Below are 21,632 nucleotides of genomic sequence, written 5' to 3'. Positions count from 1 at the left end.
AAAAAGAGAAAAAGAGATGACTTAAAGCAACTCTGTACTTCCAAATTTGGGTGAAAATTACAAGTCTAAAGACACAAAAAATTCTAGAAAAAGTAATTCATTTGAGTTTCACGAGCTATATTTTTGGGGGTAAGGAATTAACAGTATGTAAGTTGATTTTATTCTTTCCAGATGCTCTTGAACATCTAAGTTGTGTTACTCTTTTTTTTCTCCTTCCTTCATCCCCCAAGAGTCAGTTAAGTGACTTTTTATAAAATATTGTAATATATATTTTATTATGTTATATTTATCAAATAGTTTGATGCCTCATCTTCTGATTTAAATTTTTTTCCCTTAAGGATCAGCTGCTTAAATGTTAAAATAAAGTAACAATTCCCAAAAGCTGTCAAATTGGATAAAAATGTTGTTTCTTTCCTTTGAAATTCCTTACTGTATCTGATAACAGTGGTAGGTGCATGGCATGATGTTGGTAACTTTTGTTAAGTAATAAACTCATGGACAAGAATCAAGCTCACAGATAATTCCACAATTTGGGGTGAGTCAGGGGGCAATCTCCTGGGTAAGTTGATTTAAAATTTTTTCTAAGACCTCTAAAACTATAGTCTTTGCTCTTTCTGTTTGCAGTTTTTTTTTAATTTTTAAACATTTTTTAATGTTTATTTTTTACAGAGAGAGACAGAGCATGAGTGGGGGAGGGGCAGAAACAGAGGGAGAAAGAGGATCTGAAGCAGGTTCCAAACTGTCAGCACAGAGCCCGATGCAGGGCTCAAACTCGTGAACCTCAAGATCATGACCTGAGCCAAAGTCGGATGCTTAACCAACCGAGCCCTCCAGATGCCCCTGCAGTTTGTTTATGCATCAAATTCTTACTATGTACCAAGTACTGGGCGTGAGAATATAAGATGGTGTCCTTAAGGAACCAAGACTCCAGCCAAGTCAGCCAAGTTATGGAGCAGGCAAACGCTGATGTGTCTCTACCATCTGTTCTTTGGGAGTCCAGAAGGGTAAGGGATTCATTTTCTTACTTTTCTGCTTGCCTTCAGACTCCTATCCTTACAAAAATAACCAGAATATTTTAAATGGAAACCAAAGCAAGGGGCTCTAATAACCTAATGTGAATTTAAAACTAGAATGCCTAACAACTCTCTTTATTAACCTTAGTGTGATATTTTTCTTCTATAAAATTATCTTTGCTTCATGGAGAGAAAAAAATGTTTGAAATGTCTCCAGGCAACCTTCAAACCTCATTTTATCCATTTTATTTGATATTTTTCCCACACCACCGTTTTCCAAAATAATGAGTTTCCCCACACTTTGAGTTTCACAATCACTTTCTTCTCTTTTCTTGCTGTATGGAGGTCCCATGATACAGCGGGAATCAGAAAGGCCATGTTACAAATCCTGGCTCTTACGTTTACTTACTGCTTATCACAGGGAAGTTATTTAATCTTGCTGAGACTCAGCTTTCTATTTTGTAAAATGAGGTTGATAATACCTACCATATGACTTGTTATTCAGGTTGAGTAAAATAATGACTGTAAACCATCTAGTACGGTGCCTGGCAGATAGTAAGTGCTCAGAATAGCACATGACAATAATGATAACAGCTATCACCTATTGTTACTGCAAAAACAATAATGCCCTTGAATGCCTTAAAAGTTGGTGATATCAGGGGTGCCTGGGTCGTTCAGTAGGTTAAGCACCCCACTCCAGCTCAGGTCATGAATCTCACAGTCCGTGGGTTCAAGCCCCGCATCGGGCTCTGTGCTGACAGCTCAGAGCCTGGAGCCTGCTTCAGATTCTGTGTCTCCCTTTCTCTCTGCCCTTCCCCCACTCACACTCCATCTCTCTGTGTTTCAAAAATAAATAAACAATAAAAAATTTTTTAAAAAGTTGGTGATATCAGAAGAAAATATTAAGAAACTAAGATGACTCACAAACAAAGTAAACTCTTGAAAAGGGAAGTTGATAAGAATTTTGCCAACAAACCCTAAAATGACAATTTGGAAAGGAGAATTGATGACACCAGTCATTTGGTGATCTCTGCTGCCTCAAACATTTTCTCTACAAGAAGACAACTTAGGTAACGTCAGCCATTTAAATACAGTCTATCAGGCGTTCCCGGTTAGTCTAGCGCCCCTGTTGGCGAGCATTGGCGCTGATGCTGTCTTGAATCCAATTCACATGCGACCTAACCTATCACCCAGTTCTGCTGATTCGGCCTCCTTATGGTTCCCTAACCCAATCCCTTTCTGCTCATACCTTGGATTACTATTACAGCTTCGTGAATGCATTAGCTGCCAACAATGTCTCCAATTCAGATTAGTTATTGAGAGACTATTGTTTTCCAAACCAAATGCTGAATCATTTGTCTCCCATTAACTCATTTAACTCAATCTTTATGATTTACAATATCGTTCATTGCTCACCTGTACAGTTTTTGGAGTCAGACAACCAGAGTTTATGTTCTGGCCCTACCATATACGAGCTGTATGACCTGGATCAGTGTCTTAATTTCTAAAGCTTGTTTCCTAATCTTTAAAATGGGGGAAAATAATAGTTCCTTCCCTCACAGAATTTTACAGTGAAAGAACTCATGCCCTGACTTGCATTCAGTTAGCATCAGTAAATGTTAGTATTGCTATTATCTATCACAAACGTGGTCAGAAACACAGGGGATTCTTACAGTCACTATCTACCTGGTACCTGTCAATGTCAACATTTACAAATTAACCCTAGCAAAATGAACTGTAATCTTAAACATTTTGACTAAAATACAGTATATAAAGAACTATGGCACCCTGAGAATTTAAAACATTCTAGAGTGCCTGTTTACTTAATCAAAGCTTTAGGAAGTGTTAAAAGAAAAACATCAAACAAAACAGGATGAATCTTGTATAAGGGACTCTGAGAATCCACAAGTAAAAAATTTCTCACAAGACATAAGAGGAAAAATCAAACAGACTACATGATCCAAATGGAATGCATTGAAAAACAGCCAGAGAACTTTGGAAAAATAGAAATATATTTTAAAATGGAAAGAAGAGAGAGAAGCCTTAGAATTGATCCAAGGGTTTCAAACTCTACTGTCTCTAGGCCAGATGAGGAACACAGTGAGTAAAAACCAGAAAGGCAGTCTTAGAAGATCTCGGGCATCCAGCCACGGCCTATTGTCCTCACGTGGGGTCGAGGGCACAGGTTGCCTCCCCGACACCCCAAGTCTAGCAATTTATATGGTTTTCATTTGAAATTTTCTGACATGTTAGTGTATTTAGTAAAATGAATTTTTAAAACAGTGTAAACAAAGGTATAAAAACCCATGATACATTAAGAACAAATGTTTCTTTTATACATTTATTACAAACAAAGATGTAGGGAAACTTTGTCATAGATTTGGTCATCAAAAGAGGAAAACAAAGAGACAGAACTAACATTTGACCCATACTATGTGCCTTATATTTAAAACTCTTATTTCAGTCTTAGCAATTTGTTAAGGAGGAAATGTTGCCTTTCTCTAGATCAGACAACTGAGCAGAAGGATGAGAGATCTTGCTGTTGTCCACATAGCTAGGAAACAGAAGGGCAAGGTAGAATTCATATTTAGATCTACCTGCTCAAAACTCCACCACTGCTCTCATGGCCATTAAAATGAGCTTTCATACATTCAACTACAAGGAGTGTAATTTTTTGAAGCACGATTCATTGCTAAGCACTGTTCATTGCTAAGCTCCAAACTCCACCTCCATTTTGCACACAGGCCACGCCTCCCATAGCTGCTCCCAGCCAAAGACAGCATGCCTTGTAGCTGGTTGACAGGAGACTTCGTTCAAGGTCTGCCCAAGGCCTTGCTCAACCTATCTTAGATTGAATGGCAGACTAGGATGCTTCCTTTCTTTTTTCTCGGTCCTTCACCAGAGTCAGACTTGAATTTCAGTCTGAAGGCTCTCCCAGCATTTTCTGACTCCCTCCAATCTTCTCACACAGGTGTTTCCCCTAATAAAAACATGAGTATCCGCTTCCTAGAGGACGCCGACTAACACAATTGCCAAAAGTCCCCAGAGACCCTGAATCTGCCTGGGGAAAAGTGACTTGGTCCATGAGGAAATCCTCGGTAGATACACCTATCTTCAAGGGAAAATGCATACATCCAATAATGATTCTCTCTTAGAAAACTGGAATTTAGCTGGAACCTCTCCTCTCAATCCTGACTCCCAAGAATGTGTTAAGGCGAGCATATGTGAAAACGCCAAAAACAACATCCAGAAACAGGTGACGGTTCAGCCCCCGGTAATAACCTATTTCTGCACAACTCACCTGGTCTCGCTGCTTGATCCGCTTGTAAATATACTCAGCAAATGGTTTGCGAGGAATAAACTTTCCATCTCCTGCTGTGACACTAAGAACTCCAGCTTCATACACCACTTTGCCTCTGGAAATGGTCACAAGGGGCACCCCGTGGCAAACCATGCCCTCGAAGATATTGAAGTTAACAGCCTGATGATGAGTTCTTGCCGAAATAGTCCTGTTTGTAAAGACAAAGACCCTCCAGATCACCACCAGCTCATCTGACAAATATAAAATATTCAAAGAATGACTTTAGAAGAAAATTTAGCAACTCTATTAAGCCGTATTAAGCTTTATCATTTGAACAAGCAACTTCAAGAATAGAGCATAGCATTAACATTTCATTACAAAGTAATTACATTTTCTGAGAGAAAAATCCAATAGATCACTCCTTATGGTGATTAATGAGGATGAAGTGGGTGAAAGGAAGATATTGTCTCTCACGGTTAGATTTTTAAATTAATTTTTACAACACGCATGAGTCTGATGAACACACTGATTCAGTACCCACCCAGCTTTACAGAAGCTTAACTTTTGGCAGATGCATCTGAGGCTTCTTCATTCCCACTCCCCAAATTCCATCCCTGTCCCTCCTTTCCCAGAGGGAATCAGAAATTGGTAGTTGTCAAATTGAACTTGGTCGTTATCAAGGAAAATTGTATCTGGAATTTCTTTCCCTTGTCTGAGGCAAAACTTGAAAAATTTGAGATAATAAAAATAACAAAGCATGTTAGAATATAATCGCTTAGCACGGTCTATGTCATCTATTTGTATATTCATCATTATTCTTAGTAGTTTATTAGTACGTTCAATCTTATACAATATGATCGATGACTTCCAGGCTGGATCCTTGAAAGTTGGGTGACTTCTTCCCTAAATCTCATTTGGTGGAAAGGGGCGGGGGTGGGGGGAGTGATCTGGCAGCAGTGAATAACATGAGCATCATCTGAATTCTGTAGAAGTCTCTATAAGCCCTCTCAAGATAGATTGAGAGAAGTTCTTTGCTAAAATCCCCAAGGCTGGGTCGAAGGAACAGCAGCCCAAGGCTCCCCCAACCCTAATCTGGAAGGATGGAGCTGGGAGATTCAGAGCTTTTGTGTGCTGCCACCCTAGAAATTAACGAGATGGTGCTGGCCTGGATATTGGGTTTCCAACCCTATGGTTGGAATGGTTTCCAACCCTAACATGTCCAAACAGAATTCTTGATTTTCAATGTCTCCCACAACACTCCCACTCAAGTTTGCTTCTCCTTTGAGTTTCTCAACTCAGTAAATGATACCACCATCTGCCTTTCCTCCTCCCTCAAGATATCATTAAGCCTATTGGTTCTACCTCCCCCAAAATAAATAAAGAAATCCCAAACCTGCCCGCTTGGGTAGCTCTCCACTGTTCCCACCCAAGTCCCATGCCACCATCATCTCTCATCTGGACGACCCAACACCTCCTACAGCCCTCTTTGTTTCCCCTGTTACCTTCATACTCCACCAAGAGGGGCCTTAAGAACCAACTGACTGATAGAAAGAAAAGTTGAAAAGATCACAATGAATAAGAGGTAGATACAAACACAGTAACAATAATTTCCAACACTAAGGAGGAGGGGGGCTACTGATCAAATAGTGATGTTTGATAGGAAATAAGAAAATGAATAAAATATTTAAAGGGTTACTAAGAATAGGATGAGTTATGATGAGTTATGAGTTGGTGATGAAAGATACAAACTCAAAATAAATCTAAGGAACAATATAAAGGAGCTTCAAACCTGCAGGTTAAAGTGTTTTTACGACCATCACAGTCTCTTTGTGATACTTCCATAGTCTGTCTGGGCTGTGGTTTCCTAAGTATCAGTTACACTGATGGCAGAAACTCTCCGGCTTGCTTTGTAAAATGTTACATAAAAATGTCTGGACGAATGCATTAGTAAGGCTACTAAATGGAGGAAGTAAAATGCATAAAAATTCATGCTGAAATGGTTACTGAAATACAAGAATGGGAGACAAAAAAGGGGAAGCCCTAAATCATAAAAGTCTATTTTCCCGATGGGAAATTAAAAATTACTGACGCTCTTAGGGAAATAATCTAACAGAAGAAATAAGCTCTATACACAATGACTGTCATTGCAGTACTGCCTAAACTATTCAAAATCTGAAGCATAACAATTTTCTAATGACTATCTGGTGGAATATTGGGCATCTATGAAAGACTACAATTAAGAATATGATAGGGAAGCAAATAAAATGATAATTACATAATAATAAATGGAAAAAAGTTATACAAAGCATGTATATTATATCTACAAGGAAAATACATATGCAGGTAGGCAAATACAAAAGGAAACACACAAAGTAAAGTGTTTTTGTGGGCTGGGAATAAATGAATACGCAAAAAAAAGAAACAAATATGAAAGCAAAAGGTCTGTGACAGCAAAATGTCAAATCAGATTTCTCTGCCTCAGACAAATAAAGGTCATGACCTTGACTTTCTCAAGGGTTCTAAGAGAAAGAAGACAATTAGGCAGCATCTAAGTGATTCTTTGTAATAAGGCATTATGTAAATGAGGTGCAATTAACACAAAATGTAAATTCTAGGCAGTATCACCAGCAGCAAAAAGAATGTGCTTCCACTTTTACATCGGAAGGTGTCTGACAGGGTGTCATTCCTCGCCCAACTCTTGCCTTCCAGCCAGAGCTGCAATTCTCCGGTCTTTTAGGAACTTTCACACTTATGGATCTTGATGCATGCAGTTCTCGTCACTCTGATTACCCTCCTCCCTGTTCACATCTGTTCCCCTCCCTTCCCTAAGACTCCACTCAAGAATCCCGGTGCCATGTCGATTACATTTCAATAAAGCAGGTGGTGGAGGGTGACGGTGGGAAGAGAATCCTGGCCCTCAGAAGCTGACCCCGATGACCCCCAGCAAAACCGAATATCTTCCTCTGTGGCTTAGCACTATCTGAATGCTAAATGATCCAATGATCTCTGGACAAGACCCTCTCTTCTTACCTAGTGCACACTTTAAGACTGACTCCATGTTGTTTCATCCCCAGCACACAGTAGGTGCTTAATAAATATGTATGAAATGACCAAAAAGAATCGCCACGATTTTCCTTCTGTGTGTTTTATTTCCTGCCTCCACCGACCTCTAGGACGTGACTGTGTTTTGGAAATAGAGCACCACATTACATGAGATAGAAACATCTAATCCCAGAGTTTCATTGTTTACTTAACATTTCTGGTGAGCTGTACCAGTTCATTAGCAGTACATAAATAAATGCATAAGGTAAATTGTTATAATTATCATTGTTAATTGCATCTTATCAAGTCATATGAAACGCTTGCTCATCCATACCTAGCAATATTTAGCGATGCCAATATTACCGACAGTTATAAATTCACAGGTAACTATTGTCACCCCACATCCCTGTTGATAATGCTGGATTAGAGCTGTGTGAGAGCTTGCCCAAGGGTCACTCAGTTTGATAATGAATGAACCTCTAACAGGACAGAATAACTCTCACTTAAGAATACTGGTATATTTGTGGGGCGCCTGGGTGGCGCAGTCGGTTAAGCGTCCGACTTCAGCCAGGTCACGATCTCGCGGTCTGGGAGTTCGAGCCCCGCGTCGGGCTCTGGGCTGATGGCTCAGAGCCTGGAGCCTGTTTCCGATTCTGTGTCTCCCTCTCTCTCTGCCCCTCCCCCGTTCATGCTCTGTCTCTCTCTGTCCCAAAAATAAATAAATGTTGAAAAAAAAATTAAAAAAAAAAAAAAAGAATACTGGTATATTTGTAATGCTGCCATAAGAAGGTTAAAAAAAATTGCGGTGCATTTCAATATTTCATTGTTTTCAAGAAAAATAGAATTCAATATCATCACAAGATTTGTAAAATTATTACAAAATGTATCTAAAATCTATTCACTACCAGTGCAGTATGGGAGATGTGGTCCATTAATGGAATGAACACAAGTTCCAAGTCACACAATTGCCTTTGGGAGGATACCTGTTGTTCCTTTGAACATGCTCCCTTAAAGGCAGAGACCTTCTGTTAAGGCAAAAGCCAAGAACATGCCTTCCCAGCCTCCTTTGCAACTGGGGCCCAGTTATGAGATCTTGCCTCCTCCAAAATAGTGCCCCAGCACCAGACTTTGCATGCGAGCTGGTGACTCAGGATGCAGGTGTCACAGGAACTCATGTTGGTGAGGGTGGAGACAGATAAATCCTGCTTTTAGGGCCAGCTGTGACAGAAGTTTAGCAGCAGAGTCCAAGCTTGTTTCATTGAAGCCATCCATGGGAACTGTGCCCAGGGGCAGCACCGTGGCTCTCTCTTGCCCTGTGGTAGGCCTAGAGCATTGGTCCTGGTTGTATAGTCTCTTAGCCTGGTCCTCTGGTCCTTCTGGAGATTCTCTGAGCCACTCAGTGTCCCTTAATACATTTCCCTTTTGTTTAACTATCTAGAGCAGATTTCTCCTGGTTGCAGTAAGAACTTCACCAGATACATCTGTTTTTTTCAATATTTGCAGTGTATTTCTGGGACTTTTAGAAAAATCGTTTGTGGTAATCTCAAAAGTATAAAACTGAGGCCTTTCTTGAGCATGAAGCCTGAGCCCAACTGCCCCTCAGGTCTTGTCTCTGTAACAGATCCTGAGCAGAGGTGAGCATTAAGCACTGTCTCTTCAAGTCCAACTCAGGCCACTGCCCTGCAAGACACAGGAGCAGACCCATTCTTCCTAGAACTTTATGGAAAAATAATGAAATATTCCCTAGGTTTTCATAAGTTGATCAAAGGGGCTCCCTCAGATGCAGCCCAAGCCCAGGTATGAAAGACAAAGTCAGACTCATTTATCCTCCCTTACAAAGCCGGCAGATCTCATGTCACCCGGTGGGTTGGCAGTGCGTGGAACACTGAGAGACCATTTTGAAAGAAAGCAAGAATGGAGGTACCCAGACTCTGGCTAAACGAGAGATTGAGTCAATGGACTCATTCATCATCGTTGTAAGGTTCGGCAACACTGTGAGATAAGTTGGAGCAGGTGTCATGGAAGTTGGAGGTGCATCTGGCTCTTAAGTGGGCCACACAAATAATCCCGTCCTGAGAAATGCAGGGTAGCAAGCACTGTAATTTTGTCCCTTGGCTTTCATTCTCCCTTCCTCTGGTGTCAGCACCCCCATTTTTCTTTAAGGCGTCTCTCTCCCTCATTAGAGATAATCTGGTAAGACAGTTAGATATGGTGCCCTGTTCTTACCTAAGCAAGGGATGGGCAATTGCCTTTTGTTTCCTAGTAACCTGAATCATTGGCGAGTGACCACAAAAATTAAAAGTGATTGGTGGGTACAATCCTGATGGCAAACCAATTCACGCTATAGGCTGTCCAAGGCTGCCCTGGCCAGGCTCCACCCTTCCAGAGCCCACAGCATTGACTGTTCTTTTGGTCTGTAAGCTCCTCATAGCCTTCCCACAGAGTGTGCCTTTGCTTAAGTGACAGCAAGTTGGTCACTATGATTTGCAGCCAAAGATTCCGACTTATAAAGACTTTGTCCCTTGGAGAGTAATTCCCTTAACAAAGAGCCCATGGATATCTCCGGGGCAAAGTTAAAAAATTCTGTGATTCAGAAGGAACCTAGAAGCTACGTTCAACCAAATGTGTCTGCAGAAGAGATGCAGATGTGGAACGATGCTCTGATTCCATTTGTAAGCAAAATCAAAGAGCTGCAAGATTTATCATCAAATATTTTTTCAAATTTAACAATATGCCAGGTAGCTCAGGAGACTAGCATTTGTGAGAAATCTCTTCTCTGTAATTACTGATTGGATGGCTAGGCTGTTGGCCTGTCTGGGTGGTGGCAGGAAGGGTAGGAATGATTAAAACCTTCCCAGCTGGTAAGGGAGGATGGGGTTCCTGGGTCTTTGCCTCTTCATTAGCAGATTCACAGGAAGGGTGTTCTCAGTGGTCACTCTGCCCCGAGGGAAAAGCTGCTCTTTGTCAAGCTCGCTTTGAGCCTGTATCTCAAAGGGCACGTCTCTCTGCAGAGGGGTGTCAAGGTTGTCTTACTGAGTCCCAATTATACACATCTCCAAGGCTCAAGCCGACAGGGAAGCAGAAGCCCTGAAGATAACATTAAGCTATTTTCCAACTTAGTCAATAACTTTGATACCACTCACATCACAGCTGCGGAAAAACATTCTGTCCCTTTGCAAATAGCTTTCTATCAAAGAGCCGCGTGCGGTTATAGATGAGAAAATCACTGAAGCAAAGCCTGCAGGAGACTGCAGCCCCGTCGATGTGCATTCAGAGAGAACACTGGAGAGGAAGAGAATTTCTGAGAGCAACGTGGGTCTTCTTGGCCCCAGAGAAATGACTTGTTTATTTTGTTACATTTTCTCCAACTCAGCCATTCTGTCTGTGGCACGAGTGCATTCTTATCAGGTCACCATGAGAGCCCAAAAAAGTTTTTAAAAGTCTCATCAGGTCGCTTAGCGGCTTCTTTAAAAATACACCTCATCTCTTTACATTGGGTTATATGACACCTCATGTATCACATGAAAGAATAATCATCGTTAAATCTCAACACTGTGAAGTGAGTGCTATTATTACTCCCGTGCAATTAAGTGAGGAAGATGAGATGCAAAAAGGTTTATATAATTCACCCCACACTGCACAGTTCATGTAGGTCAGGTGAGATAAAACGTTGAGGTCTTAGCCTCTAGACAATATTGCCCTTGAAAGCTTTATGGGAAGCCACCTAGACAGCGGGCAATCAACGAAAGCATTTTTTCATCAACCAGAAAACAAATGAGAAGAAACTCGTTCCATACATCCTGATGATTCTTAGTTTGTTTTCCATTTAGCAGCAAGGGATTCAGTATGCTATTAGAAAAGTTCTTAAACCAAAATTGGCCGGTCATTGTCAATGTGATCACGATACAAGATATTTTTTTGACATGTGTTCCAACTGTCTATTTCAAACTACCTCTTCTGTCAATTTCTTGGACCTGACAAGTTATATAAATGGGGGGCAAAGCAGCCACATCTCTGGAAATGCTAAATGGTGCTACTTCAAGTACACTGTCATTATTAAGCAAAATTGCTGCTCACTGCACCCATCAATCTTCCACCCTCTCTTCAGACTTTTCCACCTGCCTCCCACAGAAGAGAAAATGGGAATTGCTTCAGCCAGGTTATTAAATCTAAATTGGACAATAACTTGGAACTGTATTGGTGCTCAATGGATGACAAGACATTTAATGCAAGTTCCAAAAACTCCCCAACATTGACTTAAAGAAATAAACCCACCAGGTAGCCCTGCTATTTTGTCTTTGAACTTATATCGTATAGGTCACAAATGGTGGTGTGGATTGTGGTTAGAGAGACTGAATTTGGACACTGGAAAGTTGACCTTGGAAGTAGGTATCACATCTTTCACTTCCTGTGTCTCACACAGCACTGAGCAAATAGAAGGCATTTTATATACACATTTGTTTATCTGAAAATAACTTATTAGTAAATTTCTATATTATTACTTAACATAAATATTTCATGTCCTATACACTAGTTTTCAGAAGGTGGGCAACTGAAAATAATTTAGTGTCTTAAAGGAACAGGAACTGAATGTGAATCAGCAAAAGCTAGCATGATTCTAGGATGTATGTTCCATGAATATTAAACAGATAAGTGCTTATAGGTGAGATATGATTATTAGCTTTTGCAAGCAAGGCTGTTGCCCTAACATATTGGTCAGAGTTAAAAATAACTTTCTGGGGTGGTGTGTGGACTTGGGCTTGTAATTACATTGTCCCCATGCTGGGAAGTTGCCTTGCCCTTGCCTGATGACATTGTTTGACAGACTATCTATGGGCACAACCTGGGCAGAAACAAGATGTTGGTTTTCTACGCAGGAATATACTGGCTACAAGTCACACAATATCCTTCTTGAAAAGTCAGAGTGGGCCCGGTGCTTATGATGTTCAGCTGTAATGCTATATTTTAGGGAGAGAAAGGAATGCCTGGAATATAAAGAAAAGACAGCTGAGTTCTCCAAAGGGATGGAAAAGAGAAGGCTGGGTAAGCGAAATGTCTGGGGGACTTTTAAACTTACTCTTTTTTTTTTTTTTTTTTTTGGAAGGAAGATGACCTGTTTTCCCTCCATCCCTATCGAGGGGAATAAAAAGAGGTAGGAAGCATAAACACAGGAAGATGAAATATAGTTTGACACTGGAAAATCACTGCTTGACAACGGAGAGTGAGGTATGTTCGGGAAGAAGGGAGGCAAAAGCTGTGGCCAGGTGAGAACACCGTGAAGGCAGGCTGTCACAGACCTGGGTGATACCCCGGCAAGAGTCAGAGAGAATTTCCAGCCCTGCAATCTGAAGAAGGGCGGCCTAGCCTCCAGGATTTCTGGGAAGGTGATGAGGCAAGCATAATGTTGCATGATTCTATTCCTGAGTCATTTCAATTAGGGGCTCTCAGAAATGCCAAACTTGTCAAACACATGATCTCACAATAACCATAACAGATACTGATGGACTTTTTACTCTGTGATAGACGTAGAAAGCATCATTTCATTTAATCCTCACAGTAAGGCTATGATATTGACATATTTATTATTATCCCTGTTTTATGGGTTAGAAAAACTGAGTGTGGAAGAGGTTACATTGCCTACGACCCAGCTAGCATATGGCCAAGGCATATCTGGAACTTAGGTCTGTGGAGTAAAAAGGCTTCCCATTAATGATGGAAAGCAGCTCGTTTTAATCACAGTGCAGGATCTACAAGCTCTTTTGGAAGTGGCCTGAGACAATCAGTCAATAACTATGCAGAGAGCATGGTACCAGCACTATGCTTATCTATTTCTGCTGCGGCCAGCAAGTTTTACTTAACCTTGACTGCTTTTGAATTGATGGAGCTACTTATGATCCAACTGTCTAAATGGAATTTCTTTAGAATGTTCTAGACTTGAATGTCATTCAGTTGTCAATAACAAAGTCATCTTTTCCATCATTTCTTGATTCACCGTGTAAGACTGTGCTGTGGAAAAATACGGACCAAGAGTCAATGAGTTACCAAAATCTTCCTCAGTTGTCATTGTGTGAACTGGAGGTCTAGAATGTCCATCAGAGGATATCAGTGTTCAGTGAGAGGAGTCTTAATCTCCAAAAGTCTGAATCAGGGGTTGGAAAATTATAACTTGCAGGTCAAATCAGGCCCACGGTCTGTTTTTGGAAATAAAGTTTTATTGGAACACAGCCATGCTCATTCATTTGTGTATTATCTGTGGCTGCTTTTGTAGTACAATGGCAGAATTGAATAGTGGAAACAGAGACCCTCTGGCCCATGAAGCCTAAAACATTTGCTCTGTGACCCTTTATAAAAGGAGTTTGCCGACACCTCCTCTAAATGCGTCCAGTGACAACAACAACAACAACAACAATAACAACAACAAACAAAACACCAGACCCTTGAGAGATTTGCAAGACCTAAAACCTTGGCAAGGGAGAGAGCTATAAAAAAAAAAAAAAAAAAAAAAAAAAAAGATGAGAGGCCAAGAGAGAGAAAGAGAGAGGGAGAGAGAAAAAGAGGGGCAAAAAATAAAAACAAAGAAATAATTAAGAGAGTGTAAAGGAAGACAAGAAACATGACCCAAGAGTTGTGGGGCAGAGCGACGCCAGTGACCATCCCAGCAAGTTCCAGATTTCATCACTGCCCATTAAGCATCTGCTGTATTCCAGGTACTTCCATGCGCACTGCCTCACTTAATCTCTCAACAACCCATGTTATTATCCTTGTTGACCAGATGAGGAAATGGAGACTGAGAGGTGAGGAACTTGCCTGAGAAGCGGTGAGGCCAGAAATAAAACATAAGCAGGCTGATCCCCCACTCCTCTCTCTCTCCCACGCCCCAGGCCGTCAGTGACCACTCCCCTGATCAGAGGAGGAAAGCACTACGTTTCTTCACTCATTAAAATGTATCAGAACACTTGGAATTTTAACAGACATCATCTGCCTTCCATCTGGGCCAGAACATGGCGGCAGCTAATCCATCATCTAGTTCAGCCATGGTGCATGCCAGCAGTCCAACGACCCTCCGAGAATAGAGGACTTTGGAAGTGCTGCCAGAGTGAGAAGCACAGCCCCAGGGTCCCAATTGGCAATGAGGTTGTATAGTTCAAACGTGGCCCAACCCAAAAGGCACCTGTTTTCTAGGAAGCACTGTCGGGTCACAGAGGCAGGCTCCAGGGCTAATATCATCACTACAATGTCATCTCTGTCTCCTGGAGCAGGCGAGAGGCTCAGAATGCAAGGCGGTGATGATGCTGGGAAGCTGGGGCGAGGCAGCCAGTGAAACGGACTCAGCCGCAACACCCAGCACGCCTAAGGGCAAACTCAGCCAGTAAGGAGGCAGGGACCACTGGCACCCCAGGAGGGCCTGACCAGCTCTCTGCCACTGCAGGCACACCCAAACCCTCTGACTGGAGCACACCGGGGTAAGAACTGCTAACATTCCCAGGATGCCTGTTTGTCGGATGAGGAAACCGAAGCAAACCAAGGAGGAAATTGAAGCAAACCGAGGTCAGGCAACTCGGCCCAGGTTACACTGCCATTCTGTGGAGAAGCCACATTTTGAAGCCAGGAGGTCTGACTCCAGAGGCCAAGACTCACCTGTAGGCTGCAGTGCCCTTCCCTTCCCTGCCCTCTCGGGAGCCTGGAGCTTTGCAGTGCTTAAGAGATTGGACTTGAGTCAACCAGGCCTGCTCTGAATCCCAGCTCTGCCCCTTCCAGCTGTACGATTTGGGGCAAATAACTAACCTTTTTAAACCTCAGTGTCTTCACCTTGAAACAGATACCCACATTGACAATGGCATCGAGGCCTCACAGGATGGGGATGGAACTGAAGCAGAAACCACCTTGCGGCTCAGGTTATCTGCAGGCTCCTCTCCCAGCATGAGGCGCCACCATAGCTGCGCCCACTTGGATCTTCTTTCAGCAGCTCTGACTCCTGTGTGTCCAGTCCTATGACCAAAGGCAGACCTGCACACCACACTGCCAAGGGCGGAGGTCACAAGAACAGCATGGTTTCATTCCATCCTCCCCGCGGGGCCCAGCTCCTACTATGGCTCCATCCTGTCATTGCTCTGCCTGCTTTACCCCATCTGGCCCTCACAAATGGCCTGCCCTCTGGACTTCAGGCTCCAGCATCAGACACAAAGACGGCAGCCTTGAGACACTGTCCAACCAGCTCCTACAATTGTGGAAGGTCAAATTATATACACATACATGTATTGTACGTGCATGTGGTGAATGTCCATATCTATCTGTATATGTATGTGTGCATATGTATATATACACACACATACACATCCTTATATACATATGCCTATATGTGCATTGGTGTGTTTATACAAGTATCTGTGTCTATATCTATCTCCAGGTGGTCCTACTTCTCTGTTTGAGCCCTGACTGATGTATCTTGGGTGGGTTACTTCCGGGATAGTTTCTTGCCAGGATCTCTTTTCCTTTTTGCTATCCGAAAGCATTCACCTTTGACATTTTCATCGGGTCTTCTTACATCTACTGATAGCGCCTCAGTGGCTAGGAGTCATGGCCAAGTCATCTACGGTGATTGTGGTGATGATAAATAATGCAGCTTCTATTTACTGCACGCTTACACGTCAAACCATATGCTAGCATCTTTTCATAGATTATTTCACTTAATCCTCCTTACAGCCCTGTAGAAGCAAGCTGTTTTTAATACCTGGTTTATAAATGAAGAAATTGAGGCCCAGGAAAGCTGAGTAGCTCACATAATATCATAAGTAAGAGTCAAATACTATATATTGCCTCTCACTTAACCACTATATATTGCCTCTCACTGTAAGAGATCCATCCAGGACCCAGGCCTTGAATGAAACCCACATTTATACGAAATTTTACACCATCTTCTTCCAGAAATACTAAAGCACTTTGAAAGGAAAACACAATGTGAAGTAGGATAATTAGGGATAAAAACAGAACGGAAAAACTGTATAAAAGAATATGGTACCAGACACGGGTGGGTAGTTGAATGTATGTCTATACATGAGATTATACTCAGCAGCATAAATTTCTATGCAAAATGCTTCCCCCAAAATAGTCAACCAAAGAATGAATCAATTTTAAGGAATACGGTCATGTTTTCTTTTAGACTTTGTGTACAATTAATTCCCATAGGTGCCAGAAAACAACAAATGAGTCACGTGAGGACTCAGAGGTTCCATGTATTTACGAACTAAAAATGTTCTCATATGAAAAACAAAACAACAGCCGGGGTCTTTTATCATATTGCTGAAAGCCATACTTGGGTCATTAAGCTCTTCTTGTCTCTGGTTTATCACTTAAGTAAATGAGGTAAGAATTGCTAATTAGGCTTACAATGCTACCATACAGAAAGTTAGGTTCTAAGAAATGAGTTTCATAAGCCCAGAACTGTGAGGCCACTATTTTGAAGTTCTGACCTACCAACTTATCTACAGTTCTATTCACTCTGGTTTGAGGCAAAAAAGAAAAGGAAATGAAGAAGTCATCGTGGTGGAACAATGTAGAAAATCCCTTTCCATCTTTGTGTTTCTCTTATATTCACCCATTTAACATAAATTTATTTATTACCTGCATACTAATTGATTCCCAACATGTATCTATTGATTACCAATTTATTGATTGATTCCATGTCATGTACTGTTCTAGGCCATGGGGATGCAGCAGGGAAGAAAACAGACAGAAATCCTCACCTGAATGACGCTCACACTCCTTGTCATGCTTATTTCTGAATGTGCAAGGACCTGCTTGTTATAAATGTGATTCTAACATATGAACAAGGTCAACTTTTTAATAACAATAATACACACACACACACACACACACAATGCTTTACAGTTTCCATGAAACACTTCCCCATAGACACAGCATTTATTCCTCAAAAGAACTTTGGGGAGTTTGCAAGAAATATGACAGACCATTTAAATAAAGAGACAAATAATATAACGTTACCAAAAGAAAAATGAACAAAGGGCATGAACAGACATTTCTCTATAAGAAAAAAAAAAAGCAATGACTAATACACATGAAAAAGCATTCAACTTTCCTAGTGCTCAAAAATATGCAATTTGTAGCTGAAAGGTAACAATTTTTACTTGCAAAAATAACAAGAAGCAAAGGGAAAAAAAGATTGTATCCGGAGCTGGTGAGGAACTATGATGTGGTAACCCTTAAAAGCATATACACTCTGATACAGTAACTCTGCTTTCAGTAATCTGGCCCATGGAAATAATCCCAAATCTAGATTTAACGTAGCAGAAAAATGAAAGTGAAAACTGTCAAAGTTATCCAAGTGTATGAAACCTGGATAAAGGGCCTAACACAAAGTCATTAGAGAGAGAGAGACTTTCCTGGAGAAGTCAGACATTCAAAAATACTGAACAGCTCTGTGCAATGTGACATCTAAGGGGTTCCCACTGAAATTGCAGTTACAATTGTGCCTCGTTGACATGCCAGTTACAAATTCAATGTGCAGAGGAGGATATGTATAAGCAGTGACTGACAAAACAAACTGGAATTCTGAGGCTATGGTTGATTTCTCTAACTTTTTTTCCCTCTAGGATCCCATATTATAAAAGTCATTTACTTTGATGCCTCCCTGCTAGTTTGTAAATCTCTCATGGCTATCTTTTGTATGTGATAATGATAATAATGATATTAATGTCTCTTAGAGTTTTGCTATATGCCATGCTTCTATTGAAGGTATTATCTCCTTCCAGTGACCTGCAGAGCTTGGTATTATTATTAGCATATCTACATTTTACTGACAGGAAACTGAGCCTCAGAGAGGTAAGGAACTTGTCCAAGGTCATGCAGACAGTATTGGCACAGTTGAGATTTGAATCCAGTGACCCAGTTCTGCTCTGGATCCCATGCCCCTTAGCCACTGAGCCACACATCCTGATCTATTACTTTATACAATAGTTATGTGGAGTACTTTTTTTTCTCTGTCCACTTAAGTCCTGAGTTACATTAGAGGAAGACATTTCTCGTTTAGTTTTGAGCACAGTATATGGCACCCAGTTGGCACTCAATAAATGCTTGGGTCATAAAGCAACAAAGCTACAGTTGACTCTTCCACTTCATTCGATTTCCAGTTTTTCACCAAGCTGTCAGGGAAAAGTTTTCCTTCCGGGGGAAAAAAACACCTTAAATCAGTTCCACTTTTGTTGTCATCATCTTGTATGAGGCTTTATCCCTGCAAATTGGACTTCACCAACAGTCTCCTGACCATTCTCTCAGACTCCAACCAGTCTTGCACACTCATTACCCTAAGGTCATCGAGCTTTCCCAACTGATGAGCCCAGATGCAAGATTGAAACCCTCAGATCCCATGGTGACCAGGTCAGGGTAGAGCTCCGAGGCTAGTCATTGGTGGCCAAAAGCACCTTCCCAGGTGACAGGCAAGCAGTCCTGGTGTAGGGTTAGGTTGAAGGATTTGTTGGGATGTAGGACTTCCAGTGCTAAACCTGGGAAAGTTCTGGCCAAACCAAGACAAGTTGATTATGTTACATTCTCCTCACAGTCTCCAAATTCCTTTCACTACCACATACCCTACAAATAAAACCAGTTTCTACTTATGCCATGTAAAAATCAGGAAGCACAGAATAACACCAGCACTCTTCACAGAGCTAGAACAAACAATCCTAAAATCTGTATGGAACCAGAAAAGACCCTGAATAACCAAAGTAATGTTGAAAAAGAAAACCAATGCTGGAGGCATCACACTCTTGGACTTTAAGCTGTTTTACAAAGCTGTAATCATCAAGACGGCATGGCACTGGCACAAAAACAGACACTCAGATCAATGGAACAGAACAGAGAGCCCAGAAACGGACCCACAAATTTATGTCCAACTAATCTTTGACAAAGCAGGAAAGATTATCCAATAGAAACAAGATAGTCTCTTCAGCAAATGGTGTTGGGAAAACTGGACAGTGACATGCAGAAGAATGAACCTGGACCACTTTCTTACACCACGCACAAGAATAAACTCAAAATGCATGAAAGACCTAAATGTGGAGACAGGAAACCATCAAAATACTAGAGAAGAAAACAGGCAGCAACCTCTTTAACCTTGGCCACAGCAACTTCCTACTAGACATGTCTCCAGAGGCAAGGGAAATAAAAGCAAAAATGAACTATTGGTACCTCATCAAGATTAAAAAAACCAAAAAAAAACCTTCTGCGCAGTGAAGGAAACAGTCAACAAAACTAAAAGGCAACCAATGGAATGGGAGTAGATATTTGCAAATGACATATCAGATAAAGGGTTAGTATCCAAAATCTTTATAGAACTTACCAAACCCAACACTTGAAAAACAAATAATCCAGTGAAGACATGGGCAGAAGACATGAACAGACACTTTTCCAAAGAAGACATCTAGATGGCTAATAGACACATGAAAAGATGCTCAACATCTTTCAAAGACACAATGAGATACCACCTTACTCCAGTCAGAATGGCTAAAATTAACAACTCAGGAAACAACAGATGTTGGCAAGAATGTGGAGAAAGGGGAACCCTTTTGCTCTGTGGTGGGAATGCAAACTGGTACAGCCACTCTGGAAAACAGTATGGAGGTTCCTCAAAAAATTAAAAATAGAACTACCCTATGACCCAGCTATTGCACTACTAGGTGTTTATCCAAAAGATATAGGAGTTTTGAAGGGGCACATGCACCCCAGTGTTTATAGCAGCACTATCCACAATAGCCAAAGTATGGAAAGGAGCCCAAATGTCCATCGATGGATGAATGGATAAAGGAGAGATATGTTACACACACACACACACACACACACACACACACACACACACATATACACACACACACACACACAACGGAATACTACTCGGTGATCAAAAAGAATGAAATCTTGTCATTTGCAACAACGTGGATGGAACTAGAGTGTATTTTGCTAAGTGAAATAAGTCAGTCAGAGAAAGACAAATATCATACGATTTCACCCATATGTGGAATTTAAGAAACACCACAGATAAACATAGGGGAAGGGAAGGAAAAATAAGATAAAAACAGAGAGGGAGGCAAACCATAAGAGATTCTTAATTACAGAGAACAAACTGAGGGTTGCTAGAGGGGATGTAGGTAGGCGGATGGGCTAAGTAGGTGATGGGCATTAAGGAGGGCACTTGTTGGGATGAGCACTGGGTGTCATATGTAAGTGATGAATCCCTGGGTTCTACTCCTGCCTGAAACCAATACTACATTGCATGTTAACTAACCTGAAAAAAAAAGATGCAGATCAATTCAATCCTCATTCAAAGACATTCAATTGTGCTCCCTGCGGCAGAAAATCTATACTTCAACTAACATTCAAAGCCTTTGGCAGTCTGGCCAGGAGAGATCTTATCTTCAACTACCTGCCATCCTGACCCCTCTGCCCAGGCTCTCTGGTCCCTCGATCGCCCCTTGAATGTCTCTTTTCAATTTCCCCTTATTTAGCCCTGACTTCTTCATCTGGATAACTTTATTGCCCCGTCTATTTACCCAGAGCCACCTCAAGGGTTCAGTTAATTCAAAGTCTTTTCACGAGCCCAACCCAGCCTTCTGTGAGGTCTTGACGACCTCAAGTCAGGACAATTATTTTGACTCTTCCTTTGTGGAGGAGTGAAGCACACGAGACCCTGCTCACTTCTTGAACTGATGTGTTGAGCTGTTAATATTTTCCTCTTCCAAGAGTTATCGTTTCCCACACGAACCTCTTGTCTGCCCAAGCAGAATACAGCTTCTTTGATGGCAGGTAATGCACCTTATTTATGACCCCCATGGCACTCAGCAATGCCATTTCTTACACAGAGTGAGGGTGCAATAAATATATGTTTAAAGATAATTGATTACTACTGTCTTTCTTCCCCCACCACAGGAGGAATTCCGCAACACTTGCACACAGATAAATGCTCCAATTTTTTTGTGTGTGGGGGTAAATTGCCTTCTCGTTATTCTGCCTCCAGAATCTTAGCTTTCCTTAAATGCCTGGTAGAAGAATGGAACTGAGAGCAAAGTATGAACATTTCCCTCTGCTGGATGATGAGTATTGGCAAAACCACAGTGTGGAGGGATGGGGAGAAGGAAGACAGGAAGAAAATATAACAGACAGGTAAAGAGGCATGCCTCGTGGCCCAGTCAGTTCACTGTACCATTTCAGATCAGGTCATGATTTTACAGTTCATGAGTTCGAGCCCCACATCAGGCTCCCTGCCATCA

The 21,632-nt window shown here is 41.4% G+C and overlaps 1 protein-coding gene across 2 annotated transcripts in view; it reads right to left on the bottom strand.

Annotated features, from left to right (window-relative positions):
- Window positions 1-21,632, bottom strand: part of DPYS (dihydropyrimidinase) — an 81,890-nt gene that overhangs the window by 8,643 nt on the left and 51,615 nt on the right. For both annotated transcript variants that reach the window (XM_086695444.1, XM_086695443.1), the window contains exon 8: window positions 4,315-4,522. In XM_086695444.1, the coding sequence (XP_086551570.1) occupies window positions 4,315-4,522 (208 nt within the window). The remainder of the gene's footprint in view (window positions 1-4,314; window positions 4,523-21,632) is intronic.

The sequence above is a fragment of the Puma concolor genome, chromosome F2 (genome assembly GCF_028749965.1).
Source record: "Puma concolor isolate L17-30 chromosome F2, mPumCon1.1.hap2, whole genome shotgun sequence".
Classification (NCBI taxonomy): Eukaryota; Metazoa; Chordata; class Mammalia; order Carnivora; family Felidae; genus Puma; species Puma concolor.
The sequence above is the reverse complement of the archived record's forward strand: the minus strand, read 5'-3'. Positions and strand labels throughout refer to the sequence as shown.